General features: G+C 35.3%; 1 protein-coding gene across 1 annotated transcript in view; it reads left to right on the top strand.

Annotated features, from left to right (window-relative positions):
* The window catches only part of LOC136749949 (exostosin-1), a 248,487-nt gene that overhangs the window by 184,396 nt on the left and 36,481 nt on the right, over positions 1-27,610 (top strand). Inside the window, exons 2-5 of the mRNA XM_066704616.1 lie at positions 8,535-8,628; positions 11,689-11,796; positions 20,568-20,687; positions 25,143-25,275. Coding sequence (XP_066560713.1) covers positions 8,535-8,628; positions 11,689-11,796; positions 20,568-20,687; positions 25,143-25,275 — 455 coding nt within the window. The remainder of the gene's footprint in view (positions 1-8,534; positions 8,629-11,688; positions 11,797-20,567; positions 20,688-25,142; positions 25,276-27,610) is intronic.

Genomic DNA, 27,610 nt, shown 5'->3' on the forward strand with positions numbered 1-27,610 from the left:
AGAGAATTCAACCTTTTATTGGCTCTTGACTACAAATACCTATTTCAAGGCTGTTTGAAATGTTGAAATACTCTCTGTGGGATTAAAGGATCTTTGACTGACACTAACTGAGAGTATTTTTGTTAAGGAAACCCTATAGGGATGTGTTTGAAGGTCCCCCTCTCCATCACACACACAGGCAAACACACACGGACAGAGAGAAGATCTACTAAATCATTAAATATATTTTATTTTGGTGCAGACACTCTTAATCAGGGTGACGTTTTACACAAGCACTACAAAAGTGTAGTAATACAATTCAATACAAGGTATGCATCCTAGTTCAAACATCTAACAAGTGTGGACATGATGCAGTGAAGCCCTGGATATGAGCTAAAGGGAGGGGGCATCACAGTAAACAACAGGAGATCCAACAATGTCTAAGTAAGCAGGAGCATGTTGAAGCATAGTTCTGCAAAAGTTAAGTGCAAAATTACAGGAGTTCTGAACAGCTCTGGAAATAAGATGCTATATTACCGGTACAGTCTGAAGAGATGTGTCTTGAGTAATCGCTGGAAGGTGGACAGGGACTGTGTGGTCCTGACCTCAGTGGGAAGATCCTTAGGGGCAAGGGATGAAAAGGAGGGAACTGTGGAGGAAGGGAAGCAGAGAGACAACAACAGCAATTAAATTAGCCGTTCTGTAACAAAAACTATTTAGGAAATACCATAGTTTGGCAAGTGATCCATATAACTGGGTTCCATAATAAAGAAAATAAAGTACTTATAATATCTATTTGATGCATCTAATAACTGTAAATTGTAATCTTTCATAGACGTGAACATAGTTCCCAAAGTATTTTTATCACACTCCAAAAGGAAGACTTTCCTTCACAGATGAAATAGAGCGCACTGTATCTTTTGCTGTTCCAGTGGCCATGAGATTGAAATAATTCTTGATGCAGAGCTTGAATTTTGAAAGAGTTTGCCATTATCAGACTTGCACTTTACAACTCAAGCTGGTATCTGCAGCCGATGAGTGTCTAGTGCTTGCTAGAGGAAAATCCTGACACGTCTGTTTAATAACACACTGCACAGATTCCCTGTGACAGCATCACAATAGCGAGAGGTTATCAGCGGAACACTCTGAATTTCTGTAACACATGCGGTTCAATTGGCAACTCTTGGACACTAATTACACAATGCAACATGACAGTGAGAAACTTCAGCCTGTGGAGGGGGCTAGGCAAAGGTCCCAGAGTTGTAGAGCCCATTGAGCTGAAAAGCTTTAAAATGTGATAATTAACAAGTCTGTTTGAAAACAAAGTTTAAATTGGTAAATCATTCATGTGTGAGTGAAAAGTTAAGGCTGCTGAAATTATCCAATGACAGTTAAACAAGAGTGCACGCAATCAGACTGTTTGTGATTTATATTTATCATCTTCAGCTTCTTTGGTTATAAATATGTTTCTTATGTTAATTCCAGCAGCTGCAGGGGAGCCTGACCTGTTTCCTCAGACAGTCTCAACAATTCTAAGTTACATTTGGTATTTTATGGGCAGAGAAGACCGTTCTTTCCTTCTTGATTGGTGCATATAAGCTTACTGAGCAACTTGTAACTAATCAACAAGAGATTTAAGTTACATACTACATACACTTTATTAATTAATAACCTATTGGTCAAGGATGCTAACACAGCAAGTTTTGTTAAACAACAAGATGCAGGGCAACGATAGTATGCAGAGCCTTAGAGATAAGATAGCTATATTTGAAATGATTGAAACAATCTATACTGTTGAGAGAGGCTGTGTCAGCCTTTGCCCGGTCCAAAGAGTAACAGAGAAACAGAGTCAGCTTTAAAACTCTAGAAATGTGAAATGTATGTAGAAATATTAAATTTAGTTCTTCAGTCACCCTGGGTAAGGGCATAAATAATAATAACACGCACATCGTATATAAAGCCTAGAGAAGACTAATTTGACATTGATTTTAAATTTGCTATAGGTAGCTGTAAATCAGTAGCAAGTGAATTGGGGTTTTTACGCTATACAGTATTTACGCATTATAACTATATTTTATCTGTGAAACCCAATCTTAAATAATAATCATAAAACTTTGAAAACAATAAATGCGGTAAAGGTTTACATTAGTGCAGGTCACCAATTCACATCTAGTCTTTGAAGGTCACTCTTCTGCCGGTTCAACAGCACATTTCAGATCCTCATCAGCATAAGCCATGGAAAGGGGTTAAACTTGCTCATTTAAGTGAATAATTAGTTCAATTAACTAATTAACTCAGGCAGAATAAGAACCAGATCCTTGAGGACCACATATGACAAAAACTTTAATTACGTTTTTTTCTATTTCATTGGTACACCGAAGCAAAATAACATGATTTAATTGTTTACTTAAAAAGATGTAAAAAAAAAAAGTAGTATACAAGAAGTGCTAACACTTTACAATAAGGTGCAGTGATTCCTCATGAATTAATATATGAATACAATAGGATTTAAACATCAGTACCTCATGATCATCATCTGAGTTCTGATGTTGAGCACATGAACCTGCACTTACCCTAGCCCTAAACCCTAACTCTGTTATACATGTGATTAACATAAGAACTCAGATGAAGTGCATGACATATTCATGTGTTTATGCTGTGGTATTCATATATTCATTCATGAGGAATCACAGCACCTTATTATAAAGTGTGACCCAAGAAGTAAAGTTGATGAAACCTCAGTGGAGCATTATTGCAGTTACATTTCTATATTACATTTTTCAGGGTTTTCTTTTTGTTAGTTTTTGTATTTCCTACACAGCAGTGGTACCAAAAGGCATACTTACTATTGTTAGCTATAAAAGGTATAAGATCCAGTTATCAAACAGATATGTTGTGGTTGTAATGAAGTTAAATAATGTAAACCATCTGAGGTTTAAGTTGTTATACTTTGAATAAATAAATAAAATGCAGAGAATAGGCACTCTCATGATTTATTAAAATTCACAACATGTCACATTTGCTAGTCGCTGGGAATTATTTTTGGTTATTAAAATTAATGCATCTACTTTCATATTTTATTTGTTAGAGGGATTTCTTTTTAAATCAATGTAAATGCATCTGCTAATGTCCTGTTAATTGTCTAAACAGAAATGTTTCCCACTGAGGAGGAATGTCCATTTCCATAGCTTTTTTATTTTTGACAGGAGCACAGCACAGGGAAAGTATGAATATACATTCCTTTTCATGTAATGTAACAAGACTTAATTGAGATGGAAATAGAAATAAACAATGAACACTTTTTCCCAACTATAAACTGTACATCTATTTATTACTATTTGATTTCATTAGATTTCTTTTCATTGATATTTTGATAAAGTGAATAATAATTAACTGAATATAATTAACCCAATTACATAGATTTTCCAGAGGGGGTTGAGTGTGTGTTCACAACTGTTAAAATAGTCCTACCTGGCTCTTTCGGTTCAGGACTGTAAGTCACGCATACCGCTGTGGTAAAAATAGTTTCACTAATAATTTGCTCTTACAGAATGTTGAGTTCAGGCCTCTACTGATTTTGCATTGAACCCTGTCATGACAAAATCAGCAGTAGAATAAATCTGCCAGTAGACTCAATTAGTATTTTGCATGATTAACAGCCCTTTACAACAGCAATGGTCCCCAAAGATGACAAATCAATTGAATGCATAATGAAAGATTGGGAGAGGATAATCCCAACCTCCCACTTATGTCCGCCCACCAAACTACAAACATCTGCTATCTAACATACCTTCCCAGCGTCCCTCCTGGTGGGGGAAGTTCCAGTACTGTCATCCCCTCAGCCCGGAGGGTTAAGCCACAATTTACATAACTAACCACTTCATTCCACATCTTAATTAGGATGGTTACACTCCTGAAACAATATTCATTTTGAAAGCAACATTTAAAAACGGAAAGGTCAGGCAAACTCTAGAGGAATAATCGCATGTTTTTTTCTGCTGCACTGTGTTGTGCTTCTCCCAAAAGAGGACCAAAGTTCTGTTTGAGACGTGTCTGCTGTTATTAAAGTGAGACCACAGTCTTTCTACAGTGACTTTAACAGAGGGGATTGCACTGATTCTACCTAACAGTTCCTGCTCATGGAATTATAGCTTTGCTTTTTGTTGATATTATGTTGTGATTGCTTGTTTTTGTATTGTATTGTTATTGTACATATTTACAATTATTGTAAAGGGTACAAATGGTGTTATGTTATTAACCTCATCTCTAAAAATAAAAACAGCAATGCAACGACCTACAACATGAGTCCCTCTAGTGGCAATATAAAATAACACAAACTTTCCCCAGTGTATATTGGCATTGGATGTGTTATTACTGTTATTGTACGAATATATATATATATATATATATATATATATACATATATATATATATACATATATATATATATACATATATATATATATACGTATATATATATATACATATATATATACATATATATATACATATATATACATATATACATATATACATATATATATATATATATACATATATACATATATATATATATATATATATATATATATATATATATTATTATTATTATTTTTTTTAATGTCCAGACTTCTCAAAAGAGATCTTCCAGGTCCCTTCATGTAAGAGCAGTACACAGCCTGCATTACTAAGGAAAACCAAAGGTGAAACTACAGTAAATATGCAAACCTCTTTCTTTAAGATTCTCAGTTTGAAAACAACTGAGGAAAATACAATATTTCTGCAACATCACATGCATTTCAAAATTGTCCAAGAAAACACATCCCATTGTGTTGCAATAGGTGACACATGGAGTTATATTAAACTTACAGCTCAACACACCAGGAAAATCTGTGATAAATGTGCCTCAATGAGTGTTATATTCTCCATTTTCCAGTGCTGCAAGTGCTGAATCTAATTATCAGTATGAAAGTCTAAATGCTGCTTAACCTCCAGTTGTTACTCTGTGTAATGTGACTATATACATTGTAAACTGTAGATAGTTAAGCTATAGATAAAAGGGGGTACATCTGTGAAGGAACTGTCCCAATTACAGCTACATCTCCACACTGTGTTGTAATAGAGACAGCTCAGCTAGAAAACCATGAAAAATCAACATGTTTAAGAAAACCCTTCCTCCATTCTGGTGGGAAAACTACTACTGAGTAGGAAATGACTAATGGTAAAAGCCTGTGACAGAGACGGATGAAACGGCAACATAGATAACACTGATCTTTCATCGGGCTCCGATCCTGGATTGACTGGACAACATCCCTAGTGCTCATCCTCATGCTCGAAATGCTTAACATGGAAATATCTGCATGTATTCACAGTGATCCACAGGGCTTATTTTATGAAGGGTAACCCTGTGTGACCCGCAAGTCATATCGCAACGCTTTGACAATAAACAGGTGAATGTGTACAGATAATCGGTAATCACTGCAGGCAGCTGTCAGGCTCTTAGCACTTTCAAGATGGGGAACTCAGCGCATGCATACATACGCAATTCCATTCCCATTTTCATACATAAAATTGAGAGATGCAAAGTGTCTGATCTGAATGCATTCAAATAAAACGTGATCCTTATGTACTTTCACATCAGACGAATAAATTAGAATAGTGCATTAAGAATCAATGAAGCAAATTCTAAAGAAATGCCACGTTCCAGTGGAGAGCCAATTCACCTTCAAATTCCCATGCTTGACGACAAAGAAAATTTGATAATTGCTTATTTACGATTTCAGCAGCAGGAGTCACATTCATGTTCTCTTTTTATCTGTGCTAACTGTGTTGGTTTTCTTGACCTGGTGGTGGAACTAGTTTGGAGTGTTTCTAGGCTGTTTAACAATCAGGGGAGAGTCAGTATTTGTGGTGTCTGATTCATTTGTTTTGCGTACAGTGTGTTTGTATTTCCTGTTAATTACTACTGGATAAAACCAGTTTTCTGTGCTCTTATATAAAGTGCACTGGGATGTGGTTAATGAAAAATAGGGGATCATATTGATTATGGCAAAGCTTATTTTATGAGAAATTAGCTTGAATTTAGAGATATGACTTCAGCAAATAAAAGATAACTGCATTAATTAATCAATTAATTCATTTTAAAATCAACTAGTTGGAGATCCATGGATACAGAACACATGGCTTTGATTTTGTTTCTGCTTTATTTGGCTTTATACACTTACAGTATAAAGCCAAATGTTAGTGAGGTTAGTGAGGCACTTTTAACAAGCTTGTATTTAACTATGTGGGGACTCGATTCAAGTCTTCAAAATCATGAAAGTCATCGACCACATCAAACCAGAGGAGCTTTTCAAGATTAGCAGGGACACACGCACCCGGGGACACAAGTGGAAATTTGGCTTCAAGGCATTCAAAACGGAAAACAGGAGACACTTCTTCACACAGAGAGTCGGAACAAACTCCCCAGTGAAGCTGAAAATCTGAGAACAATTAAAATCAGACTGGATAGGATCCTTGCACCACTCAGTTATTAATGGACACCAAGTGAGCATGATGGGTCGAATGGCCTCCTCTCATTTGTAAACTATCTTATGTTTCTTGTATTGAAGGGCTACATAACTAATTAAATAGCTAGTGTGTGCAGGGCTCACTTTAAATCTGGAGAATCTAAACTACTTGAGACCCAATGATTCATTTTTTTTTTTTATAGTTAATGCTACATAAAGTTACTTATGCTTTCCATGGAATCCTGAATACCCCTCTCCCCAAACATAATAATGTATATATTGTATTAAAAAAAAAGTAATATTTCTTGATTTCTCATGTTTTTCTCTGGGTTAATCTATAATTTCCATTTTATTACTTTTGTCTTCATAGCAATAGTCTCTAATTTACCATATTTTGGCTAATTGCTAAATACAAAATGAAAACGTGCTACTGGTGATTTAGAGGGGACAAATATACCTCAGATGTGAGGTATGTTACATCATCCTACTTCAACAGTCATTTACACAGTCATTATTCCTACAAGGAAATTACCAGGCAAGTAATGTGGATAGCTCATTCAATACAATTACACGGTGCCTGCAAGCTATTTTTATGCAAATATAGGGTAGAGTGAGGATGCGCACTGAAAATAACACTGTTCGGCATGCAGACATAGAAAAACAAGTGACTGCTATTCAAGTAAAACGAAGGAATAGCTCACTATGTCTTTTGTATATTGAACTGTCATTCAGTTTATTCACTGTTTACTGTGGTATTCTGTGTTATTCCGTGTGGTTTCTGACAGTAGCAGAGGGTGGATATATCTGTCTAGGTTTTCAGAAAAGAGGCTTGCTTAATTGAATACAACTTTGTTGTGGTCAGTTTGTTCACCCTGTCATGCTGTTCTCGTTGAAGGGGCAATGCCAGATGTCTCACTACCTGCTCTGCAGACAGTCTTCTGGTTTTAGTTTCAACTGAGTTCTAAATGATTGAATTGAACCAATTAGTTGCTTAATTAGTACACATTTTGTATGTCTCTACTCACTTAAAGTTACACATGGACTACACAGTGATACCTAGATAATAGCTATTTACTCCACTGGAAACCTACTTGGAAAACAATGCAACAGAAAGTGCAATAAAAATTGTCTTCTAAATATAAAGACTCCAAACAATCTAAAGCTCTGACTTATTTTGTGGGGATGGGAAATGGTATCGGCCATTACCTGTAGTGGTATCAGTTCTGTAATAGATTGGACCCTTTTCTATTGCTCTATGCTTTTATAAATGTGGCCTTCTTTTTCAAAAGGTTTTTGCTATAATTTGTCAGGCTGGTAAAAACCATGGCAGTTTGTGTTTATCCTTTGGTGTCACTTCTGTAACTCTAGAGACTTACTGCAAGAGACTAAGTGCATCTGTGTGATTCAGTTAGCAGGAATGGTTCCCTGGAGCAGTTCTCTAAAGCTGCCTGCTGGGGTCTTCTTGTTTACCCCTCCCAGTCGGAAGGCTGACATGACATAGATAACAAAGAAAAACATTTTATCATTTAATCACGATAGCTTCCTTCACCATGATCAAATTTGGTGAAGCCCTTGACCTAAACTCTCACATATTCCATGTTTTAAATCAAATAGCTTTTATATATTTTTCAATCGATTAATACTTTTTTTAATTGTGATTTGAATAATTATTGATTATTGTTTGTTTGTTTGTTTTTATACATATTTATTGATGTGGTTCATGGGAATATGATAAACATTTTTAATTGAAGTAACATCGTGGGCATATATTTAAAAGTGTTCTTATATTTGAATTCTATAACTAGTCTTTAGAGCTCATGTGGCTGAGTCTCGAAGAAGGTGCATGATGCGCGAAAAGCACGGACTCTCTTCTTACAGATTGACTGTTTCAATTAATGACAGTGTTGGATAAACTATATATATATATATATATTTATTTTGAGCGAGTTATGTGATAGTTAGATATTCACTATCACAAATGACCTAAGGCCTACTCAATGGGATGGATCTCTTCTAAAGGAACAATGTCATTCTGTGTCTTTGCAGGTTCGACTATCAGGAGTTACTGCACAATTCCAGTTTCTGCTTGGTTCCCAGAGGACGCAGGCTTGGTTCCTTTCGATTTTTGGAAGCCCTTCAGGTACACAGTTTGAACTTTCTCCTGACAATGTCTTGTCCTTCATGGTTCCTTCTATTACTAAGCGGTTCCCTTGGAAACCAGAAGTACTCATCTGCAGTTGAGTTTTTTTTCACTCCTCATTTTGCCAGCCCCAGGCAGCAGCCCTGGTGTTTGGGTTATTGGTATTGACAATCTGTCATATTTTCAAATACAGCCTCAAAAAAATACTGTAGATACAGAAAATCTCTTTTTTTTTTGTCTGACCACCCTCAGCCTACCCCCCCATGCCATTAACAGTTCTCTTTTCATTTCTAAATGGTGACGTTAAGATTTGTTCACAAAATTTGAACTGTGTTATTCAATGCTTTTTATTTTTGCTATTTTATCATAAATGAGATTGAGATTTATGTTATTCCTAATCTTTGCCTCAAAATGAAGGAGCAATTATTGAGGATCAATCCGCTATATGATCATTGCCTTCCTCATCTGCATGTCATAAGAATTACTAAAGTTTGGCAATCAAAAGTATTCTTAAAAAATACTCTTTAAAACATATATACTTTTGTTTAACATTGTGGTTTTCTTCTCTTACTTCCACAAGCAATTGGTATGTGATGTACATGACACATACAATATGCGTTAATTGATAGTGGGTGTATACAAATCAGAGGTTAATTTATTTTCTTTCTACCAGGACAATTTTATGATGGATGTTCAGTGAAGTTCAAGTTATCCACTTTTGGAAATGTAGCCTTTTGTACTGGAGAGCTGCAATCCTATATGTTTTATCTGTGACTTTAAGAGCGATCTAGAAAAATCTGTTAATTAGAACTAATTAATCAAATCCTCGCTCCAATTAGGTAATAACAGAGCGGCTGGAATGAAAATCAGAAGGCACTTCAGCTCACCACAAACAGGCTTGTTCAGGTTTTTAGTGGATTAGGGTTTTTGTTCTCTAGTAGTTAGCAAGCGGAATATGTACTGTATTTAAATAATTGTCAGTAAACTCAAGTACATGTTATCTTGAATGTGTGCACAGAGATTCACTTGCGCAATACTAATTGGGAACTTTCATACTTTTTGCCACATGTTCTGTTGGAAATGGGAAATACAGCTGTTGCACTTTTAAGAACAAGAGAACGAAAGATCCTTAGAGCACTGTGTTAGGACTTTTTCAGGTTAGTTTGATTAACTGGAGTTCTGAATGGAGGCCCTCTTAAAAAGGTAGAAATGTGTTTCTACAGCAGCTCAGCGTCAACAAACAAATGAAGTCCGGAAGAGTAAAGTGTGTAGTGGGCTTTGTCATGACTTGTTAATTATTCTCATATAAATCATTTTAACAAAGCCTTTAGAAGAAAGCAAACAAAAAAAAAGGTTGTTTATCTTTCCGATGTGTTTGCAACACTAGGAGAGAACACATTCGAGATGTTCAAAGTTACAGAGTCTGATTTTGTGTGGGTCTTTTTGTTTTATAGTTTACTGCATCATAATTCATTATTTTGTTATCATATATATTTGAAAAATACTTCTCATTGCCTACCAAAAGTGTGAATGATGGAAAATGAATGAATGAATACATCCATCAAATTTTACTGTGTCAATCCAGGTAAAATAATGAACCCCTAAATCACTTCATACATCACTGTCCCTCATTTTATAAAGATAATTATTTCCCCAGCAATACCAACATTAGCTTCAACTATTCCACACACAATATTGAAAGGAATTCATCATATAGATAAAACCACAATTCATCATAGTGATTTAATGCTATGAAACATGAGGGATTGTAAACAAGGAGTATAAATAACAAAAGCAAGTTCATAAAGAAACTTAAAATAAATTATGAATACACAAGCTGCTAAATTTACATTGACAATTAATAATAGATGCAGTACAGTATATATACAGTTAGGTCCATAAATATTTGGACAGTAACACAATTGTCATCGTTTTGGCTCTGTATGTCACCGTAATGGATATGAAAGGAAACAATTTTGCTTTAAGTGTAGACTTTCATCTTTAATGTGAGGGTAGTTACATCCAAATTGGGTGAACGGTGTAGGATTTACACCCATTGTTTTATATGTGATCCCCCACGTTTTAGGGGCTCAAAAGTATTTGGACAAACTAACATAACCAAGAACTAGCAGGAACTAAAGACAGTCATTGACTGCAAAGGATTTGCAACCAAGTATTGAAACTCACAATTTAAATCATGATTATGTTAGTTTGTCCAAATACTTTTGAGCCCCTAAAATTGGGGGAGCACATATAAAAATGGGTGTAATTCCTACAGCGTTCATCCAATTTGGATGTAACTACCCTCAAATTAAAGATGAAAGTCTACACTTTAAAGGACGTATTGATTGTTTCCTTTCAAATCCATTATGGTGGCGTACAGAGCCAAAAAGATGACAATTGAGTCACTGTCCAAATATTTATGAACCTAACTGTAAATTCTGCTTTTCAAAGATTATTTCTTTTTAGAAATGTCAATTACAAAAGTAGCTTTTATACTATTAAAATATTAAAAACATGTTTCACCCAATACACATATTAGGAAATATATTGCATGTTATAGTTTCAATTTAATCTTTTAACTGTAATTAGAAATTGAATACCAAAAAAATAATAATAGCAGGCTTATATCCAGTAAAATGGCTGTGAAGCCCACAGAAAATAATCCAAACTAATTGACTAGACTTCAAATTAGGGGAGAGCCAGCTCTGACAGAGTAGCATTTCGATTTTGCTGACAAGCAAGGAAAACTAATTGGTCACTAAGTTACGACATTTACAATTTCCTCAGAAGAAAGATGAAGTAAATCAATTTCATTTTGGATACTTGAAGAAAATAACTTTATTTTCTGCAAAACGAGCACTGTATAAATCAGTTTGACACTACCATTGACGGATGCATTCAAAACAAACTAGACTGTAAAAGAGAATTATTGTTAATTATTTCAATGCAGCTGCTTGTACGAGTTTTGGATTAAATGTACATTTGAAAAAAGCATTTGTCATGTTGCCTGTTGTATTTTTCGTTCTGTTTCTTTTGAATAATTGACATGTCTTTTAGGCCGCCTGTATTCCAGTTTTACTCAGCAATGGCTGGGAGCTGCCGTTTTCTGAGATCATTGACTGGAGCAAAGCAGCTGTCATTGGAGATGAGAGACTTTTACTACAGGTACAGAAAACATTCAGTTATTAATGATGTTACATTTTCATGCTGGTTTTTACCAGTTTTGCCTGCTACAGAAGTGTGATAATTTGCATTGGGATCCCTTTAATGATGATACATTCTCACTTCTATTATGTGAAGTCATCTATCAAATGGTTTTTCAAATGCTACGTTAGGAGTACTATTATGCATAAACACAGCATTCCTGTAGTCTTGGGTCAAGAGTGTAGAATCAATCTGCTGTATTTCACCAAATGGCAATTGCACACCTTGTTTTTGAACCTCATTAGCTAATAAAATGCTTAAGAACCGCTCTTCTCAGCTGGGAGACTGGCTGAAACTGATTTAAATCTATGACAGCTGGAATTGAAGATTTTGAAATTGGGTCAAGAGGCATACTGGTTGCATGCTTATAAGTTTAAAATACAACAGATTATTTTCTGTAAAACAAATCATTCTGACCATATCTCCATTAGAAACCGCCCATATGTAATACACAGTCCAGGTTATACATTTCTCCACACAGTCAGGTTACAGGATTTAGAGTACAAAATAAATATCTTCCTCTGCATTTTAAGCACGGCCTAAGACACATACCTTGCAGTTTTAATTCACATCATGTTTTATACAAATCACAAAGCTGTGTATAATGTAAATATATCAGTTATTGTCCTTGCACTAAATAGGTTACCTAGTTGGTTTGGTTCCTGGGTGGAAAAATTATTGAATGTGGAAGATGTATTTCGACAATAAAAATCACAAAGTGTCAACCTGGGTAGGTAAAGTTAATATACAAAAGAAAAAACTATTGGCTCAGAACATACAGTATACTCTAGTACATGTACCATAGTACAATATATTTATGCTCGGGAAGAGATTAATCATGAACAGTGGAGGGGTCGAGAGGAGGACAGTAATGTGAAGTCATAATTGAGACTCCTTTGAGTTGTGCAGATTACACATCAGATTATCACATCAGGAATGTAACCAGAAAGTACTGAAAAAGAACGAAGAGCACCTGTCTGCTTTTCTGTAATTTAACTTTTCCCAAGTACATAGTGTGTTAGAGACTGTCTGTTATCATACCACAAATACAACAAAAGTATTTTCTGAGAAGATACAATGAGGTCTTAGTAATATCCTGTGGATATGTATTGCTTATTGCAAATGTTGTCTCCAGTGGTGATGTAGACAGCTCTTACCAATCATGATTCATGTGCTATATGTAAACAAATAAATAAATAAATGAAAATACAGAAGAAGAAATGACAAATCATCATTCTTTGGCCCTATCTTGGAACAGAGCAACCAGACAGTAAAAATAAATAGTGTTGTTGTGGTTTTCTTTTCAAATATAGGCCCTACATTTTCAAAATCTACTTTATATGCATGTGGATTTAGTAGATTAGGATTTGTTGGAGGAGAAGATGAAGGAGGGGGAGTTAGAGGATGGTATTTGTACTTTAGCATACCACACAAACAGCACCATCACAACAATCTGGCAAATCACAAACAGCATTACAGCCATTGCATTTCCAATGTCAAAGTTCAGTCAGCAACACCAACAGGTTGGATTCATGCCTGGAACAGATAAGAAGCACAACGGATTTAATTGTTATAGTTCAGTGATAGCTACCACTGCTAACATAAGAACCATGTTCAACATCTTTCTGAATCAATCTGAAATGGTGGCTGTCTTTCTATACTTCTGGATAGCAACCATAAGTAAACTGGTGGAAGATTAGACTAGACTTTCACCAATTTTATGTTTGGAAATGAGACACCAATTTTTATTTCTATGAGACTGAAAAAAGATATATGTATATTTTAATCTACACCACTAATTGTTTAAACTGGCAATTAGGCTACTCAGTTTGGAGAAAATCCTCGGAGCAACAGAATAACTGGTTTGAATAATGGCAAGGAAATATCTTTCAGCACATCTCCTTTGAAAATAACCTGTCTTCGAGATAAAGAAAGAAATCCTTCAGCATTTTTGTCAAAGATCTTCAAAATCCTTCTGGAAAAAGAGAGTTGGCTGCTTCTGACAGGGTTTAATTGACCCAAGTAGCTGGAGCTTTATTAGAGCTGCCTGTGCTTTGCAATGAGAGTCTGGTTTAACCCCTTACATTGCTAGACTAAATAGTGGACTCTTCCTTTTGAACTGTCAAATACAAGTTCCTTTGTCCTGTCTAGTAGTATAATATACAGTAGTAGTTTAAATAATTATTTGTCAAAGTCCTATTGTTTAGGTTTTTAGGTTTTTTTCACAATATAGCACATCGAACATAATACTAACAACCTATAACCTAAGTGGGATTTATCTGTCATTGTATTTCATTCAGTACTTTTTTGACATAACAGAGTCACATCTAGTATAATATCCTTACACACTCTTCAAAAGCAAAGACCTACACATTTCATTTCTACCCACATTCCCCTCTCTTCATAAAGGTACTTACCAATTGCTCATAGTAAACATGTAAATAGATTTTTCCCTTTTTGAGGAAGATTAAATAAAGCTCTATCGAAGGGCAAACATGATTTTATTTTTACTTCCTCATTAAGCCTACAGACACAATTAAATTACAGTATAAAACAAATGATGAATCATCCATTCATATTTTACACTTAGCCTGAGCTAAATAGATAGAGGAAGGAGGTTTTTAAGACACAGATATGCAATATAAATTGAAATAATCATGCACTTAATTTAAAAGCAAGACAAATACAAATGTAAATGAAGCTTTACTGACAGAATTATTCTTTAAACAGTTTTTGTTAAGTATGAAAATCATCATAGTTATAGTTTTCAATGTGTTGAATCATGTGCAGTCTTAGTAGGTGTGCTTTCAAATGTGATCATGAAATACTTCAGTGCATAACCACAGTCTCTTTCTTGAATTAAAATAGAAGAAGTTTTTAATGGTTAAAAAAAAGAAACCTAAGCATCATGTCACTGTTTGTTTCCTATATTTTCCACTGCACTAAGCAATTTGGGACTTCCAGTGAATAAAGAAACCCAGCTAGTGGATTTTTGGCAACAGAAGTCTAATGAGGTATGAATTGTAACAGAGGTGGTTTGCCCTATTTTGAGTTAAATTGCATATTATAGATAGTGTTGCTGTTTTGATAGCCTAATTTGAATAGTCTTGGCAAGTATGCTATCCAAGTCAAAACACCTGTAGCAAAAATAAATAAATAATCATGAGCATTGTGGTTTATTCCTTGAAAAACATTATTATTATTATTATTATTATTATTATTATTATTATTATTATTATTATTGTCATCATCATCATTATTGAAATCTTTGAAAAGCAAAATATCTCATCTGGTTTGGTCCCTGAACAATTTCTTAAAATGCATTTAACAGGCGTGGAGAATACATTTTTCCCTTGCAGACTGTTACATTCATTACCAGTCTCAACAGTGGCGAGCATGCAAGCTGCTTTCACTCATTGACTTTCTGTGTGGGACTCCTCTGCTAAATTAGTTCCTGTCATTTATATTCTGCGGTTTTGTCTGCTGAGGGAATGTCACATCAGCTAGGCACTGTCTTATTGACAATTAGTCCCGAATACCAGAGGAGCTGGGTCTTGAATGTGGTGGTAGGGAAAATATTAAAATGTGCGGACAAGTGGTAGCTTTGTAATTCAACCTCTGGACATGGAGTGCATAAAGCTCTGTCCTTCAAGAGCAAACGGCAGGCTAACAAAAAATATATAGTGCTATACTTCCCCCTGCACTCCTGCAAGTAATGTTTAAGTAACAAACATGTAATATTTTTCTTCCTCACTCTTTTAGGTAAATGTCTTTTCTTTTATGCTCTTGTGTTTGTTGTAACAAGGGGATTCTGGTTGTGTTATTTACATAGCTGTAGCAATACGATGAGAAGTAAATGCTATATTTTTTCAGATACCCAATGCAGTCCTAGAGAGAAAAAGCCTGGGCTGAGATATATGGGTGATTTAGTATAGGTGCCTCTGTGTACAGATTGCGAGCATTGTGTGGCACCATGTGCAGATGCACACAGTGTGGGGCTCGTTGAACAGACGGGGTCTAGGCAAACAGGTGCACACAAAGGTGGGAAATTGTGATGCGAAAGAGGTGTTTATGTATAGTGCTGATGTGCAAAACAAACAAAAACAAAACAAAACCTAACTCCTCTTTGAGCCTACCCAAATTCTTCCTGGTCCCTCTCTAGAAACTCAAAAACGAAATAAAACACACAATATGAACAAACAGTCCAAATCTCAAATCCTTAGCCAAGTCCCAGTCCATAAGCAAAGTTCAGTAAGTGTGTTGTGTTTGTTTCTCTCTCTCTCTCTCTCTCTCTCCTTTTTTAAAATTGAGAAATCTATTTAATGTTGCTCACCATGAGCCATTTTGAACTGTGTCTTTATTCTCACATTGTAATCCAGCCAACCACTCTCCAGGTATATGTGTTTCTTTGAGGCAGGGTGCTATATCAATAAACTCTCCCATTAATTATGTCCTGAAAGATGTATGATATTTATATACTTTAATTACTGAACTTATTAACAGCTGCTACCTATCTGCCCTTTATTGCTTCAAGGTAGAGAGTAATTAATGTAGCAAAAAGCTGATTTTGAAATATGAGAGGCAAAATGTCACCAAAGACATGAAAGTAAATGAGAAAATTAAATACAGTGCAGGGAGAGAACAGGGTGTAGAAAATAATGACAGCATTTCACTAAGAGGTTTAATTCTTTACCCCTCGGAAATTACAGCAATTAATGAAGGTTCAACTTATACCCATTGACCTCTGGACAAATGCAAAGATCCAGGGGAATCCAAAACGTGTCTCAGACTGCTAATAAATACAGACATGAGAGAATTTTGTTCAATTTGTATGCAGACAGTTGAACTATATATAATGTGGATATGAGAGGCCGTTCAATTAAAAAATAACAGAAAAAATAAATCATATACCAAAGTGGATATATTATATAGCAAAAAAACAAGAAATCATATACCAAAATGTATATATCTTATGGCATAATCATATAAGTCGTATACCAACGTGGATAAAAAATTGCCATGGCCCCGGGCGGGGGGGGATGACACCGTGCCCCCCCAAATACACCACTGTCTATATATATATATATATATATATATATATATATATATATATATATATATATATATATATATACTCAGAACATTTAACTCATAACATCCACACATCAGGAGTCAGACCTGCAACACTGAACTCACACCGTAACCATCACGCCAATAGACATGAAGATTAATTTGAAATGTGTTTTAAGTAGCCTACAGCTACAGATGACAGATTTCTTGATTAGTTGTATATGATTGAATGATTGGAATCTCAAATAAATTTATTAATTCACAAAAGAACTACAAAGTATGTGTGTACATATTTATATAGCCTACCTATATGTATATGTACTCTATACACAGCTATTGCCTAGATTGAAGTAAATAAGTGGGTGCTGGGTGATATAGTTAATATAATTAAAAAACAATAAATAACATTGACATACTGCATATACATAATTGATAGTTAGATCAAAATAACTATGTAAGGGCAGTACTGTACAGTCATGACACTAGATGTGTTTCACTATTCGAATTGGCTTGCCTTGATTTTGAATATTAGTCGATATGTTTTGTCAATGTGATGCCGCCTCTGTTTGTTATAAACTTTATTAATCATAATTCCTCATCATCGACAATTCACCACAAAATTACATAAAAAAACAAATAGAGCTATTTGTAATTAATCATAAATAACAAATACAGTACCAATAATTTAAAAAACTGTTATAATTGTAATATATGTATGTATAATAATATGTATATTAATGTATATGTACACTAGGCAATAATGATCATCTCATGCTCGTAAATGTTCACATCAATGTCTCCCTCATTCGGCAGTTAATGCCTGTGACTCTGTTGAATGAGCTCTCATCGCTAATCAGCTGGTCACCACATGACTTTGGTATATTTTTTGTGCAACGTGACATATTTATTCTGGTATATGATATATCCACTTTGGTATATGATTTTTTTTTTCTGCTATATGATATATCCACTTTGGCATATGATTTATATTTTCGTGCCATATGATATATACATTTTGGTATATGATTTTTTTGGTTTTTCTGCTTTATGATATATTCACTATGGTATATGAATTATGTTTTCTACTATATGATATATCCACTTTGGTATTTGATATATCCTTTTTGGTATATAATACATTTTATAATGTATCATGTATCAACAGTAATGCCTGGTTTGTACATTATTCTTTGATATACTGGATAAAGTTACACTCACCCAGGCAGTGTTCATCTTCCTACACAAGGCACCCTCTACAGTTAATTGAAATTTAAAAGATTTTACTACATCTTGTTAAATCACAGGATTCCATCTGTTCATAGGCAAATATTTTGACATTTTAGAAGTGTAGAAGTCTCTAAATAGTACCAGGGAAAGAATCACAGTGTAATGGAACTGTATTTCCATTAAAGCCCTAATTGATTACTGTTTATCTATTTTTCTTTGTTAAAAAAAAAAAAACTACTCGAAGTTCTTAACAACGAGTCCTCAGCATTAGGCTGGATTTTCCAAACAGTACATTAGCTGATCTTTGTGATAAGAGGAAAGAAGTATGTATTGATTTCAATGTGCTTGTTCATTCTGTTACTAATCATGAAATTTTGCACGTTTTGCTGAGCTAGGATCTTTGCAGCTTGGGTTTTCTTGGAAAAACAATCTGGATGCTAATTGCTTAAGACAGTCATTTCCTTGCATTTATTTCAGTTAAAGAGTATACATATGACGTTCAGTCAATTTAAATAAGAAATCGTTTGGGAATACTGTGATATGAGTTAAATTAATAATTTAGACACTAATAGTGTGGTTTTCAAGAAGGGCAATGTAAGCCATTGCTTACAAAGACATTTCTAAAACCTTCAGGTCATTTAATAAACTACTTTCAAATGGTTTATTTAACATACACCATGTGTCTGTCTGCTTTCTGCACCTTTGACAATATAAATGAAATGATTCGGTTGCTTGGGTAGATCAGGTTCTGAAATCACTTTGCAACCAAAGTCTGATGTTTCCCCTTTTGAACAGCATGTAGTAAACTAGACATCCATCAGTGCTAAATGTGCGCAAATAAAATCTAGCCTACATTGAAACACTATGTTAAATATATATATTCCTACTTTGACATTAAAAACATGCTCTTTTACTATGAGTGGTCATTAAATTGTAGTTTATTTATCCATGAATACACAAATTCGACATAGCAGAGACCCACAGAACTGAATCAGTGTTGTGTTTCCCCAGCTAGGTGTCTAATCCCCTGCTCCCTGTATACCTATCCTTGGGTTCAGTGATTTTCAAACAGAGTCACCCAGAGCCCACTGGTTTCCATTCCATCAGAGCTCTCAATTACCTCACTGAAACCTTTAATGAGCTTGTAGATCTATTTAATTGCTTAATTAGACACTTTAATATTATATTTTTTTTTGTATTTTTTCATAACGTATATATTTCAAGGTACCTGTAATAGTACAAGCAACTTGAAATTGACAACTTGTATTTTAACAGCTGAAAACATATCTGGGAGCTCAGCGCCTGGGAGCTCAGTTTGAATGGAAACCACTAATCACAGAGGTACTACAAGGCCGGAGTTGAACCTCCTGCTTTAGTTGACCAATTAATCATGTAGTAATTAAACCCTATTGAGTTTTGAGGAAATTGATGAAGTGCTGCACAAGCCTGAAATTACCCACAGGAAGAATAATTCCCCTCTCATTGTTCTGAGATGAATTTGCAAGAATTCACCAAAACACAAGGACTATTAGTCCCCCACAAAAGAGGGCATTCTAGTGAGAAACAATATAAGGATTATTGTCAATGTCACTTTTTGATATTCATAATCTTCTTCCTGCTGTATGTCTCCAAAATGTCTTTATAATTTGTTGCAGTGTTAAGATATGTATGAATGCAGGGTCTCTGATTGTCATGGTAACATCATCACACTGCCAGAATATATGTAATGTACACTGGCAATGTGATAATGTATATTGTCACGATTATTGACAACATCCTAACAGATATGTGCAAGTTTGAATCTTTTTTGGTTGCTGATGCTGTTTCCAACTCTATATTTAACATAAAACTCTTACTTTTAATGTGCAAAACTCCAGACCATGTCTCGCTGAAGAAATGTATGAGAGTTTGTTCTTTTTTGACAAAAGAATAAAAATGAAAAACAGTTCCCACCCATCTATTCAGATTTATGTGGCTGTAATGAAGATGGGTTCAGCTTTAACCTTTTCATGTTCACCTCCGGTGTTTGTGTCTTTTCACACTAAAGATAGCATTATGATTTTTCCTCAAATATGGATGATCAAGTCATAATGGCTTGGTTGCCTGGGATGTTTTCAAAGGAATTTAAACAAAGACGTTAAAAGCACAATTTTCTGCATTGCTCTGATAATTATCCCATCCTTTGAGGAGCAACTGTAATGCTATCATTTATTCACATTAATATATTTTAAATTTACCCTGGGAAATACAGTGAAAAGTGCTGTTAAGTACCCCTGGGGAGGAGTATAGCCATTATCTCCTTATGGCACTGAATATGTCTTGTAATTGTATCTGTCCAGATGACTGTGCATGTTTTACAGACCCATCAAATTTCACTCTCTATTTTAATGTTGTTGTTTTTGTCTTGTTTGTTTTGTTTGTTTGTTTTTTCTCAGATTCCTTCAATAACCAGATCTGTGGACCATGACAAAATATTGGCACTCAGGCAGCAGACTCAGTTCCTTTGGGATGCCTATTTTTCTTCGGTAGCAAAAATAGTATTAACTACATTAGAGGTAAGTGTTCCCATTTATAGAATCATTAATTTAAGGCGAGGAGGGTGGGAGTGAGGGGGGTGGGGGGGCTTTGTGATCATGGGCCAGCAATGAGACAGCGAGGATAATGGATTGCCTTTTTATAATGTGCAAAACTCGAGTGCAGGATGAATTGATGGTTGCAGCAGAACAACATCGGTGGCTTTGCTGTTATTCATCACATTGCTTTTCTCCCTTTTCTGTTTTCTTCCTGTGCTGTTTCCCCAGAAGTATGGGAGTTGAGCAGTTTTAAAGTTTTAACCTGACTTGGTAGCTTCTGGTTTATTCAGTGGGACTGAAATATTTTATCTCATTCAACATTTAACATATATAACAAAGTTTTGGGGACTTTTGGGGTGTTACAGTATATGCTTCAGTAAGTGTTTCATAGTTCCGACATGGTTTCTGTAAGGAAATGGTGAAAAGATGATGGTGGGGGGATTGCATTCCACAGTCCTCTGAAGCCAAGTGGGGAAGCACTGTGCTACACCTTTGCTAAACTAATATCCTCCCTCGGCTTCTGCCTTTACACACAGCCTTTAGGTCTCTTTTCTAAAGCAGAGGATATGTTTAAGATGAGGAAAAGGGCTGTTCCTTATTTCGTATTTTGTTTAATTGGTATCTTAACTCAGGGCAGCTTCTTTCCTTCATTCTCTGAGGAACAGTTTGTATTTATTTATACCTTTGCTGTATCGAATGTGGTGTAACCCATGAATGGTTTATCCTATTAATCTGTTTCTTTTAAAGTCGATTCTAGGTCAAAATGCAGAATGATAAAAATAAATATCTCCAGAGGGCTTTTGTGTGTTTCATACAAATTTCAGAATTTAGGCTCATTGCACAGCAGTTGTGTGGTAAATCGGGCTTGAAGTAAGACTAGGTTATTTCCAATGCTTGAAACACAAGCAGTCGGAAGCTGGCAATTTTCATCCACATTTACCATTAATCACTGTAAAACACCAAAATAAATTAATAGCATGAGATACTTTAGATAAATGTGCACCACAAATCTTCTTTTTCATATAAATAAGTCACTAAATAACTTATTTATTCACTGTACTAGGCCTCATCTGTGCTTGGCCACTTATGGTTTCCGTCCTCAGCCCACTGTGACAGTCCCTAATGATGTGTCAAAAAACGGTCACCATTATTGCACTGACAGCAAACTAATAAACACCGAGTACAATCCACTTCCACAACACTAGTATATTACTGCTGATTCATGCCCTTGTCTGTGTTCATTTTTGTTGTTTTTAAAAAGTACTTCTACGCCACAAAAATTGTGAAATATCCACCAAAAACGTTTTGCTAGCCTCAGAAGGATATTTTCTCCCTCTTAATTTGTTTTTTAAATTGCTTGCTCTCACGATGACAATTTTTTTTAAATGTTTTTATTGTTGATCTTTCCTATCTCATCTGTTCTTGCATTTATATGAATCAAAACATACAGTTAAGAACAAATGAAAACTTAAAAAATATTGAGGGGACTCCATTGACATAAGGTTATTATTTTATTATGTGAATTTGATACAGCCCAAGCTGCTCCCCATACAATGAAAAGAAAATTTCTGCCTTGAGGCTAAGATTCGTTTACTTTTATAGACCTTTAAATGGTTTTCAGCAACGTGCTTAGTTTGTTTGTTGTTGTTTTGTTTTTTCCTTTTGTTTTCAGCTGGAATCTTTCAAAGCTTGAATTCACCACCTTTGTCCTGGCTGTCTTCCCAAGCTGTCTCTGATATTCAAGAATTTGTGCAAAGGCAACAGCACATAAAAAAGGAAAATATTTTATTGTGAAGCTTCAAAACAATCATTCATTATTTTATGATGAATTAGGTGTGGGAATAAAGCAAAGCTTGGGTTTCATATGGAGCAGCATGGACGTCACCAGGTGCATATAAAAATTCACCAGGGAGCAAATTAGGCCTGTTTTCATTGATATTTACCATTGTGCAGATGCACTAAATGCAGTTTTACCTGTAGATTGAAGAAATGGGAAGACTGAGGCTCTGTAATTGCCCCCCTGGGCAGTGCAAGAAGCGTTTTTTGAAGCAGAGCTGTAAATACTGTATAATTCTCTGAATAGATCAAAAGGCACTGTGCTTTCTTTTGCATTAGATCTCTTGAGTGGATTCAACTCTCCCTGAAAACAGCTGCAAGAACAATATCCAGTAGTGCACGTGGGAGTGTTTGTATGTTTGTGTTTCATGTCCCTAAACTACCCATTAATTACAAATACATATTTATATACGGAGGCTGCGTTGCACAGAAGTCAATTGCATTCGACGAAAAAATTAATTAATAACTAAATAAACTGGGGTACACAAAAGAGCTGCAGCAAGTCAATGTGAAGTACAGTGATGTAGTGAACAGAAAATGTCAGCCAACTCTAATAAAGTCCTCACACTAATCCTAATTAGAACCTGCAGCTCTGATATGCAGGAGCAACATGGCCATGTTTAACATGGCCACTTTTAAACCTGGGAACATAAACACATCCTTATGGAGGCATATCAAGAAAGGTCTTCCTGCTTTCACTAGGGCTTAATTTGAAAATTCAGTCTTTAAAAAGGGGAGGGGGGCTATACTGTCAGTTGTAAGTCCACTAATAGGATAATTATCTCTGGATATGAAATACTCTGAGTAGGCTATCACTTCATCCATGGCACAGAAGAAATTGATAATGCGTCTGCCCACACCACATAAGTATCTATAACATTCAAAAACATATTTTTCTCATGCAAACTGTATTCTTGATTATAGTGCAGTTGGAGTTCTTTCATTAGGGTTTGGACATGCATTCACCCACATGATGCAATTGCTATCATTTGACACCATCTTCAATCGTAATATCTGGCACATCTGTCTGTGTTGGATGTCATCCTTTGGTGGTCATGCTCTGAATCAGAGCTACAAATAATTCATAGATCGTGTGAAGGAGGGTGTGTGGTGGAGCACAGTGTTAGCACGCTCCCTAATCCCAGATCGGGAGGGATGATCACCGCTGTATCTGCATTTAAAAACTATCCTGCACCCGGTGAAGTGTTTCTGACTACTCTGCAGTCGCGTGTGAGAAGGATGGAGGGTGTCAGAATAGCAAAGCCTGAGACCTTTTTCTTTTGTTTTCTTCCCCCCCCACCCCCCCTATCTCTGCATTGTGGTCAAAGAGTATCCCACTGGAAAAGATTTAGCAATGTATGATATTCAGGGACAGGCAATGCTATGACAACAGCACGCTTGCCATTTGTGTTCCTGACAGCATGTGCATTTCAGTTAAATGACAATAAGTGTAATGTCTCAGTGTCTCTCTACTGTGTTTTTTGGCAGTACAGCAGGGGGCTCAAGCTCCAGTGCTCAAGGTTTAACATGGCTTCTCCCTCCCCCCTGCTATTTTAGCTCTTTATTATTTGTATTATCTAATTATAACTATATAAGCAACAACAAAATGCAGGTGTACATCTTTTTGTTTTTTAATAAATATCTTTTATTCAGTTTTTGAGTTCTAGTTCTATGGTGTATGCTGTTAATTAAATCATATCTGCAAAATCACTAGCTGTAATGCCATTTTGTCCTCTGTTTGTTAATCCAGCCACAGTTTGAGCATGTTTACACTGTTTTAAGTTTTTTACAACAGTTTCAGACCATAAAAAAGGCAATTGCTCACCCTAGTTAGTTTTGTTTAGCATGGAAAGACGAAAACACAATTAAAAAGTAAATGCTGATTTTCTCTCAGCTGGTCTTGTCAAATCCTGTTGTTATAACAGTACTGAATTGAGTGTCTGAGTGACAGGAGTGAGAGGTTGGGGGGGTGGGGGCAGATGCCAAAGCTTCTGGAGGAAACTTGTCATAGTTTGATTTCAAGAACTAGTTTAATAGAAAACAAATATGCTGGGAATTCACTACATTCACTACATATGTTATTTTTATTATATTTTTTCATTAAATAATAATAACATAAGTGTGACGTATTCCAGTTACATAAAGGAAATGATAAACCAACTCATTGTATTTAATGATATAAAATAAAGGGTGATACATACAATCAAGAAAAATGCTCACCAACCAAGCACAGTAAAACGTCTCCAATTGTTCTTCATATTTGCTTGTAGAAACATAAAACTTGTTGCTCACTATCAGCATCCCTATTGTACAGCTTGCCTCTGGAAAAGTATTAGTAAAACGTTATCAGTTATTTATGCTTATATTTTCATCTTTGAGGCCATTCACAGCACAATATGCTTATCTACAGGCCTGTTAAATCCATTGAGAAGATAGTTAATGGAGGTCATCTGCACCTCTGAGATTCTCATGGGATGGAAAGTTATTTTGTATCTCTATCGACAAGACGCAATTGAACACCATTTCCGTGAACGCCGGTTATGTTTGCCAACAAGACACATTTTTTATAACTCTTTTTACCCCCTTGTTCTCTTTCCTCAGATAATCCACGATCGAATCCATTCACACATAGCAAGAAATAAAATTATGTGGAATTCCCTGCCAGGTGGTCTGTACATTTTACCACAGTTTTCTACCAATTCGGAAGACTTTCCATTTTATTATTCATTGCTCGGTAAGTAATATACTGTTTTTTGCTTTCGATCGATTTGTTTAACTGGTATGTAAAAACCTGTATTTTAAAAGAATTTGACTGAGCTCAATAGACTTGAGTATTTTTCAGAGTCTGCCTTGCTTTTGATTCAGTAAAGAACAAGTAGTTCAAAATATCCTAAAATACAATGTTTCATCTCATGTAAGATTTCCCTGACACCCTGTGGTTCAGCTCTACCCTTGCTTTTTCTTGTCTTTCCCTTGAGCTAGCATTTAACATTCGCTCTCTTTAAACCAGAGTGTCGTTAAACCCCCATTGTTTATGTTTTCTTAATCGAGTGACATCGTCTTGCCTGTGGGTTAAACCTGTAAACAACCATGGATAATGATGATAAAATATATCAGTGATCTTATAGCAATCAAGACAGATCAGTCAAGATCCAGCCACCAAATTCAGTGCTGAGGCGTGTACCCCACAGCTCCCTGCAGACCCAGAGGGCCTTTAAGTTCTGTAAAATAAAAAGTATTGTACAGATTCTTATACAGGAGCACATTGTGTTTGAAATGAAGCTCTTAGCATTATCCAATAATGCACATCTCCCTCCAAGGAACTATAACAGGGGTGAATGGTCATTATGCTTCAAACTTGTGCAGTAAACCTTTATAGTCATTTCCTGAGAAATCAAGTAATAAATGCTTATAAGAGAGATTTGTAATGCATTTCAGTGTTTCTTTTATGTCAAGAATTGTGACTCCAAAGACAAGTTTATGGACTCCAAAAAAATAATCAGCACATTACGACGGTATAAAATCTGTGGAGCTATCAATTACCATTATCAATTACCAGATTTTTAAAGAATAATAATGACAGCAAAAAAAAAAAATGACATTTTTGTCATGGAAAATGTTTAGATTATACAGAGCCCTGCAATATTAAAATAAGCTGTGGTGGCAGTACAAAATACAGTACAGTACAGTATTTCTGAATTGTGATTTTGACTTTTTAAAGTGAAGCCGAGTAGTACAAGTACAGTGTAGAGAAGGCTGCCGGAATCTCTGTGCAACTTTTAAAATTTGTGTAAAATGTCCATGTGAATTATGGGAAACCAAGATGTCTGTGTGATTTCTTAAAATCTTATGACAGTTTTAGATATTCAGAAGCATGTTCTTCTCTAATGGTCTGAATCCTCCACTAATGATTTAGGACTTTTTGTTTTATTATTTATTATATTTTGTGTAAGGAATTTTACACACATTTAATGCATATTTTAAACATCGCTCCAGGACTGTATTAGCTATGAAGGGCAAGAACCAAGGGAGAGTCTTGTATATTCTAGCAGCACAGAAGACGATTAAATTTCCTCAAAGTCTTGGCTGAGAAAAATCTAATTGTGATTGTCAACTATTGAGTGAAAATGCAATCTCCCCTCGTCCTCCCTGCCAGGAATAGCTATTGATGTATTATGATGCCGTTAGTAGCATCTTGTCATTGCAGCCCCTCTTGCAGTGTATGTGCAAAACATTCTTAATGACTAATGTGTTGTTATGGTTGCTTTTTTGCTTGTTTGTTTTAATCTCCCAGTTTTTTAAAGGTGAGGACAAAGTATATTGATAGATTACAGCATTAGTTCACCAGTAGAAAGACTATAGGGACCAAAAGGTCTTTCATACTGTTTTCAAACAATACATGCAATTTAAAAGTCAGTGCACTTAAGGGTTCACCATGCTTTTTTGTTAAAGGGGTGCGGTGTAGGACTATGTTTTATGCAATGTGCTAAAATGTTGTCCTCTCAACTTGTTTTAAATTCTGTCAGTCAGATTGTATAAGGTTACAATTGGGAAAAGGAAACCACTATCAATATGCAATATCCTTAAGAGCTGGTGAAATTGTAATCTTTGGGGAGATGTTCAGCTGTAAATTTCCCTGTCAAAATCTTCTGTCATTTGCATTATCTTACATCTCACTTAATTCTCCATTCAAGTTCTGTATTTGTCAACTGTGTAGAATACAAAATTCATTACACAGAATATTTTCCCTGTGTAATGTAATTTCTGTTCATTGAGTGAAATGATCAGATTTAATGTTTATTTAGATTAAGTAATCATTCCTGTCATTTCATCTCCAAGATTCCAGCTGTTTTGGCACCATCTCTCAGATGTTATAAATATAATACATTCATGTCTTTAGAATCCTCTTTGCATCTTTGCAAAACTGTGCCCAATTTTTGAAAGGCTGCCAAAGCCATTTTGTTAATACAAAATTAACATGCAGTGTATAGACTGTGTGAATGTTGCTGTAATGAGTGTGTAATCAGTGTTAATATGATCAGATTTAACTCTGCAATGTTACGTCATTC

Source organism: Amia ocellicauda, chromosome 1 (assembly GCF_036373705.1).
Source record: "Amia ocellicauda isolate fAmiCal2 chromosome 1, fAmiCal2.hap1, whole genome shotgun sequence".
Lineage (NCBI taxonomy): Eukaryota > Metazoa > Chordata > Actinopteri > Amiiformes > Amiidae > Amia > Amia ocellicauda.